Source organism: Theobroma umbraticum, unplaced genomic scaffold (genome assembly GCF_002168275.2).
Source record: "Theobroma umbraticum cultivar Fairchild unplaced genomic scaffold, ASM216827v3 scaffold_67.0, whole genome shotgun sequence".
Lineage (NCBI taxonomy): Eukaryota > Viridiplantae > Streptophyta > Magnoliopsida > Malvales > Malvaceae > Theobroma > Theobroma umbraticum.
The window spans coordinates 5,851,908-5,860,133 of record NW_018397262.1 but is presented as its reverse complement, the minus strand read 5'-3'; the positions used below and the strand labels follow the sequence as shown (position 1 = coordinate 5,860,133).

The window sequence follows — 8,226 nt, the reverse complement described above, 5'->3', positions numbered from 1 at the left end:
ACTCCCCAAAGAAGAAATAAGCTCCTTGTGCTCCCTCGATCTAAGGAGCATCGATCTGGCCGAAACTAGCACTCCTTGGCCAGATTTGACTGGCGAGAGGTACGATAGATTTTTTTAAAAAATATATATAATTTGGTAATTTTGAAATTAGTGAAAAAATAAAATTATCTTTTCAATATTATCACGTCATCAAGTAAATGGAAATACTAATGGTTGACTAACGACTAGACATGTGTGTCTAGTGAAAAATATTTTTTTAAGACGGAATGTTTATTTTGAAAATTAATAGATCCATACGGAATTATGGTTAAACCTTAAGGGTGTTAGTGTATTACCCAAAATAAAAACCTGCAATTGGCAAAACCAAACAAACAAATGAGCATGCAATGGCCATTACAATATACAAATTCTGAAAAAATCTAAGACAGTGCTTTTTATAATTATTGCTATCATTCAGAATGTCTACTATAACCATATGCATACATATATACAGGTTTAATTTGAATTTACAGTTTCTCTCTTTTTTTTTTCCTATTTTTCCAATGAAATTGAACATACAATTTGTTCCTTTATAGCTCCTGTTGAATTCTTTTTTTTACCTATGCTTAAGGTATGTTTTGATTGCTCTATGCATCTTCGCAATGGCAGCAGAGTTATATCTTTAGCAAAGAAGATTTTTCAGTTGTCACTGTATTCTCAACCTTCCTTCATTGGTTTTCTTTCTGTCCTAGGTGAGATTTTCTTAAGTTTAGGTGACTCAGGGCAAGCAGAAGAAAACCATTTCAGTGGCTCTCTTCTTAATTAAGGAACTTAGATGGCTTTCATTTTCGGTGCTTTTGTTTAGTGTTGTTGCTATTTCTTTTGCGGTCACCATCTCCAAACAAGTTTAGTCAGGATAGGTATTTATTTAACTTCACATTCTGTTTATTGTTTTTAAGTCTCATAAGCTGCAACAAATTTGTTTACTTGATTCCTTTTCATGCTTCTAATTAATGCCATATATTTCTTTTTGTAATTAAGTCTGACACATTGCCAGCACCAATTGATTTCTGTCACTGAATTCTCAGGGCTTTCACTCGCTACTGCTTTTTCTTGTCTAGTTAAGATCTCTAAACAACAAGCAGTATATATCACCAAGTCAATGGTGGGTACTTTTAGCTTTCCATTCTCTGCAACTTAATTTTAAGTTTCATGTACTGCAGCAGAGCAGCTTACTAAATTCTTTATCGTGTTTCCAATACAATATATTAGAAGTGAATCTTAAGAATAGTTTTGCAAGTATTCTTGAGTTCTTATAGAGGAAAGAATAAACACACTATTAAAAGTGAAGTGCTAATCTCATGTATAGTGCCAGTAATCAGATGAGGCTTTCAGGTTAACAAATGACAAAATAATTAAGACTTTTGAGCATCTTTATTACCTTATTCATGGTTAAATTTGACCACCCTTCCTTAAAAGCTAACTGTGGTAAGAAGGGCAACCAAGATCTTTTCGATGTTTAAGAGAAAGGTGATAAAATAACTAGGATTGATTTCGGGGTTGCATTTAAAAACCTTATTCATTAAGTAGAATGTTTAAAATTAAATGAATGAAATTTTGCCACATTAGTCATAACAAATAGTATTAACGCAAATATATGGTCAGGAAGGATAATCCTTTTTGATATCACTGAGGTAGGGAAGAAACATTCGAACTTCCCATTGTTTGATTCTTTTTTATTTTCATAAAATGCAAGAAAATTGTTTACCTAGTTCCAGTATATATGTGCTCTTCATGCAATATTTTGTCTGCATTGTTTAGGCACACAAGATTTGGCTGAAGAAGCTTTCTGGTTACCAGTTTCTGAACCTTAACTTGTTCACCACTTCACTTCTCCGCTCTGCTTAGGATCTCTCCAATATCAAAGCCAGTGAGGACAGGTACTTCTAACATCCCATTACTAATTACCTACAATTACTTATTTGAAAATTGCATAGACAGAAGAGTATCTCAACATATCCACATCAGGCGGTTTAATTCTTTGAACACAGAAACAACAATCATCTGCCTTTCATTTAAGCAGCTGTTTTCATGTATTTATGTTCATCATTTTCATGAAAACTAATTACCTACAATTACACTTTAGGATCACATGCTTTTGACTTCTAGAGTGATTTTCTTCCCTCTTTAGCTGCCTATGCAATTATATAAAAAAAAAACAATATATTTTGATTCACATCTTTGATATCCAGTTTGTCTAATTAATACAAGCTACTTACAAGTATGTAACAAAGAAAAGCAATGCTGCTTACAGGTTTATTGAGTCTACTTTATTTATGAGTGATATGATTATGTGGATAAAATCTACCAAAATATATTATAATGTTACTATTTGGTGTTACTTAGGGACGTGCAGCCATGGATTTTGTTCTGAATAAGATTGATAAACACTTGGACAACCATAGAAGCCTTGACCAGAACATGAAGAACCCAAAAAGAAAATTGGAGGATTTAAATGCCTTGAAAGAAGACACTGAATCAAAAATGAGGGCAGAACTGCAACCAAGGAAAAAACTCAAGAAACAATTTCATCTATGGTTGGGAAACATTGAAAGAATAAATGGTGAGATACAAGACCTCGAACAAAAAGTTGCAGAAAGCAGTATTGTCTCACGTGGATTTCACATGACAAATATCTTAGAAAAGAAAGAAGAAGTTGAGGATCTTCTTCAACAGGGTAAGTTTGATCAAGGTGTGGTAGTCTATGACCTTACGTGGATTGGACAAGCTTTGTCAACAACAAATTTAGTTGGGAAAGCTGCAGAGAATTGTATGAAAGAAATTTGGACATGCTTGATGGATGATGATATTGGACCGATTGGTGTTTGGGGAATGGGAGGACTAGGTAAAACAACAATCATGAAGATCATCAACAACCAACTTATTAAAAAAGCTGAAAAGTTCAACATTGTTGTATAGATCACTGTATCGAAGGAAATGAACATCTCAAAAATTCAAAATGGCATCTTACATATAATGGGAGAAACCGTTCCAGAAAATGAGGATGAAACAATAAGGGCAGGAATATTATATGAAATGTTGACTCAAAAGGGCAGGTTTGTGTTAATTTTAGATGATCTACGGGACAAACTTTCTCTTGAAGAAGTAGGAATCCCCGAGCCTTCTAACGGGAGTAAGTTAGTGATAACGACTCGGATGTTGGATGTGTGCCGCTATTTGAGTTGTCGAGAAATTAGAATGCCTACTCTTCCAAAACAAGATGCATGGAGTTTGTTTTTGGAGAAAGTAGGTAGAGATGTTCTCAATTATCTAGATCTATTACCAAATGTGGAATCTGTTATTGAACAATGTCCTGGTTTACCGTTAGCTATAGTTACAGTAGCTAGCAGTAGGAAGGGCATAAAAAATGTTCACGAATGGAGGAATGCACTAAATGAATTAAGTAGACGTGTAAGAGGTGTGACTGGGTTAGATGAAAAGGTACTTCAGCAACGGTTTGGTGGAAAGGAAGAACACAGAATTTTTTTAATCTAATGGGAGTCTGGCATTTATTATTTCTTTACCACTACAATTGGACGAACTAAAATTTCAATCTTTTCTCATTGTTTTCCTAATTGCTACGGTATTCATTTGGTTTCTGACCAAAACAGCATCCCAACATTCTTATTGGCCAGTATTTCATGACACAATCATTACTAATAAGAATAACGTAACAAAAAATTTGACATATGATAATTTATTGTAGATTCATTAATCGTGTTTATTTATTTTTATGTGAAAAGATAGAATTCAAAATTATCCTTTTAATTTGTATATACAAGCATGTATAATGATTAAGCCAAATACTGGAATCCAATTCATTAAACATTTAGTGGGGGAAAATTGAACAGGCTTGGATGGTCCCATATATTATTTTTTATTTCATTTGGTTGGTAAGTCACCCAAGAACACGGTTTAACTATTTCATAACTTATGCAAATGATGCAAATGCCAACAGATTGTCAGAAGGAAAATTACAGAGGCGCCTTCAATGAAATTTACCACAAGACTGCAATATGCTTGGATTCTTCCTGGTGGGACCTTCCACGAATGTGACCTTGTCTTCCCACTCTCGTTTTCTTTGATTGAATATCTATATAGACGCTTGGCGTTTTCTTCGCTGATTTCATCTATTCAAAGTCTTGCACAAGCTAGGGCCTCCACTCAGGTAATTTTTTTGCTTCCGCTGTTCCGCTTCTATGTATGCTTTCGCTTGCTCAAATCTGTTTCATTCTTGTCATGACTTGTTCCTTATTCTCTGTCTGAATTCTTATGTACATTCTTTTCTTTTTTTCACCAAGATACTGACTTTAGCTTTAAACTATGAACTTATGGCATGTTTGTTTAGGGGATGGACATTTTATTCTTTTTTTTATTTCTTTTATATGACATTATTTGCTTCACATAATGATCATCTCAAGAAAGATCGGAGTAGTTATTGTCAATCCTTTCCCTCGAAATGAGTACTTCGTCTGAATTGGAATGATATAAAAAAGTTAATAACAAAAATATGTTTAACTAGATTCAAAAATTACTAACATATAGAAGACAAAGTCCTTTTCTTCATCTATCTACTCATCTATCTCCCTCCTCTCTTTAATTTTCCTCTATCCTTAAGAGGATGCTAGAGGGCGGCGGTGGCCAACCAGGGACACTATGGTCGGATCTAATTGCGAATAGCATGATCTAACTCTCCACAATTAGATTGGTCGTGAAAAACGTTGATCTGACATTGCGTGATCAAATCTAGCTCCTATAAATGTCAATCTAACGCTCCATGAACAAATTTGACTGCAAGGAGCATGAATTTGGTGTTTCATTATCAAATCTGGTTGCAAAAAACTGTCCATTTGGTGCTCGATGTTCAAATCTGGTCGTAGAAGAACATATTGTCCCGTCATTGACTGTAATCTATATTTATTCACTGCAAAGTGTCCTGTCTCTTTCTGTTCGTTTATTGCCAAAATCAACAAAATTGAGGCAGTTAATCTATTTTTCCAAGCTGTGAAGTTGCTTCCAACTCAGTGAAGGGTCTCTGCATTCGGTCTGTCAATTATGCTACAATATTTTGGTGTCACCCCTTGCCTTTGTCTTCATAGCTTTGCAGTTTTCCATATGTCCTCAAAACTTAGAAATACCTTTGAGGAACCATAACTTTTTAATATATCAAAGTTATCTCTTCCTAGAAACAATTGAAATTCAATACTGTCGATGATTTCATTTCATTTGTATTTTAATGGAGCCTAGCCTTAGCAACTTTGAGCATTGTAAAATTAGGTGAGAAACCAAGTCTCCAAAGGGAACCTACCAAATTCCAATATTATGTCACATCAAATAGCAAAGGAAAAATTTGAACAATAAAATTGGATATCACACATAAGGCTTTAATTTGCTTTTCCTACTGTTTTTTCTTTTCAATTTTTCCTTCTCAGATTGCTTTCTTCTCTCTTCTTTTCCTTCCTCATGCCCCCTTATTTTTGGTTTGTGTAATTAATAAACGAAAGATTTTGTTAATGTTCTGCTTATAAAAGGTTTCTATGGCCATATGCATAGTCTAATCAACGTTAATTATTGGAACAAAAGAATCTCTTCAAATAAAGTTATAATATTAATAAAAACTAAGTTCTAACATTATTATAATAATTTGCAAACTATTTTGAATTTGTAGTAACAATTAGCAATCTACTTAAGTTCTTCGTAATTTTTTTTAATTCTTGTACATAATTGACTCTCCATGATTGTTATTTTCTATTAAAATTTTGTTAAATTTAAAAATTAAAATCAACCCCAAATATTGGTATCTTGTCATGTTTTCCTTATGAAGCTTAATTTGAATGTATATATTTTCACTTTTTTTTTCTTCCGAAGCTGCATTAATTTCCTATATCTTTCCAAGGAAATTGAATTGCTATAATTTGTTCCTTTATAGCTCTTCTTGAATTTCTTCTAACTATGCTAAACGTATGATTTGATTGCTCTATGCATCTGCTCAATGGTAGCAGAGTTATATCGTTAGCAAGGAAGATTTTTCAGTTGTCACTGAATTCTCAGCCTTCCTTCGCTGGTTTAGGGTTTATGTTGGAGGTGTGATTTTCTCAAGTTTAGGTGACTCAGCGCAGGCAGAAGAAAACCATTTCAGTGGCTCTTTTCTTAAGGAACTTTGGTGGTTTTCATTTTGGATTCTTCTGTTTAGTGTTGTTGCTATTTCTCTGCAGTCACCATCTCCAAGCAAGTTTAGTCAGGACAAGTATTTATTTAACTTCACATTCTATTTGTTGTTTTAAGTCTCATAAGCTGCATTAGATTTGTTTACTTGATTCCTTTTCATGCTTCTAATTAATGCCATATATTTCTTTTTGTAATTAAGTCTGGCACATTGCCAGCACCAATTGATTTCTCTCACTGAGTTCTTATTAGGGCTTTCGCTCGCTACTGTTTTTTCTTTTCTAGTTAAGATCTCTACACAACAAGCAGTATATATCAGCAAGTCAAAGGTGGGTACTGTTAGCTTTCCATTCTCTGCAACTTAATTTTAAGTTTCATGTACTGCAACAGAGCAGCTTACTAAATTCTTTACCATGCTTCCAACACAATATGTTAGAAGTAAATCTTGAGAATACTTTTGCAAGTATTCTTGAACATGGATATCTGTTCTTATGGATGAAAGAATAAGTACGGTATTAGAAGGGAAGTGATAATCTCATGTATAGTGGCATTAATCGATCAAGTTCAAAGGGATTACGTTTCTCTAGATGAGGTTTTCAGGTTGACAAATGACCAAATAAGAGAAGGGTGATAAAATAACTAGGATTGATTTTGGGGTTTCATTAAAAAACCTTATTCATTAAGTAGAATGTTCAAAATTAAATGAATGAAATTTTGCCACTTTTTTTTTTTTGCTAAGTCAGAAACATTTGAACTTCCCATTGTTTGATTCTTTTTTATTTTCATACAATGCAAGAAAATTGCATGCCTGGTTCCAGTATATATATGCGCTCTTCATGTAACATTTTGTCTGCATTGTTTAGGCACACAAGATTCGGCTGAAGAAGCTTTCTGGTTATCAGTTTCTGAACCTTAATTTGTTCACTACATTCTTCTCCGCTCTGCCTAGGATCTCTCAAATATAAGAGCCAGTTGGGACAGGTATTTTAACTTTCCATATCTGTTTCTTTTGATTCTCATTAACAGCAAGAAAGTTTGCTTGGCTATATTTCATGCATTTATGCCTAATGTTTTGTTTTGTTATTTCTGTCCACCTCCAAATGCTTCACCAACTCTCCACTTAATTTAATTTGGCCAAGAGGAAAATATTAACATGCCATAATCTTTAAAGAGATAGAACCTGAAAATTGAAATATTGTTCCAACATAATAGTTAATTGAAAACTGCGAAGACAGAAGATTGATTTTCTTTGAACATAGAAACAACAATCATCTGCCTTTGATTTAAAATGTTGTTTTCATGTATTTATGTTCATCATTTTGATAATATATAATTACCTACAATTACACTCTAGGACATGCTTTTGACTTCTAGAGTGATTTTCTTCCCTCTTTAGGGGCCTACGCAATTATAGAAATAATATATTTTGATTCACAACTGTAATATCCATCTTGTCTAATTAATTAAAGCTTTTTAAAAGTATGTATCCAAGAAAACAATGTTGCTTACAAGTTTATTGAGTCTACTTCATTTGTAAGTGTCTATGATTATGCGGATAAAATCTACCAAAATATATTATACATAACATACTATTTTGGTGTTATGTAGGGACTGAAGACATGGAGACTGTTGGGAATATGGTTGTTAAATACTGGGACAACCATAGAAGCCTTGACCAGAAAATGATTGACCTAAAAGGAAAATTGGTTGATTTAAATGCCCTGAAGCAAGACGTTGAATCAAGAAAGAGGGCAGAGCTGCATCCGAGGAAGAAACTGAAGTCACAAGTTGATGTATGGTTCAGAAATGCTGAAAGAATAAATGATGAGATACAAAACCTTGAACAAAGAGTTGCGGAAAGCATTTCCGTCTCACGTGGATTTTGCATGGAAGATGTCTTAAAAAAGATACAAGAAGTTGAGGAGCTTCTTCAACAGGGTAAGTTTGATCAAGGTTTGGTGGTCGATAACCTTACGTGGATTGGACAAGCTTTGTCAACAACAAATTTAGTTGGGAAAGCTG

At 33.6% G+C, this 8,226-nt stretch overlaps 1 protein-coding gene across 1 annotated transcript in view; it reads left to right on the top strand.

Annotated features, from left to right (window-relative positions):
* Nucleotides 1-2,382: 2,382 nt before the first annotated feature.
* The window catches only part of LOC110419311 (putative disease resistance protein At4g27220), a 20,938-nt gene continuing 15,094 nt past the window's right edge, over nucleotides 2,383-8,226 (top strand). The window contains 1 exon segment of the mRNA XM_021432306.2: nucleotides 2,383-3,499. Coding sequence (XP_021287981.2) covers nucleotides 2,398-3,499 — 1,102 coding nt within the window. The 5' untranslated portion in view covers nucleotides 2,383-2,397.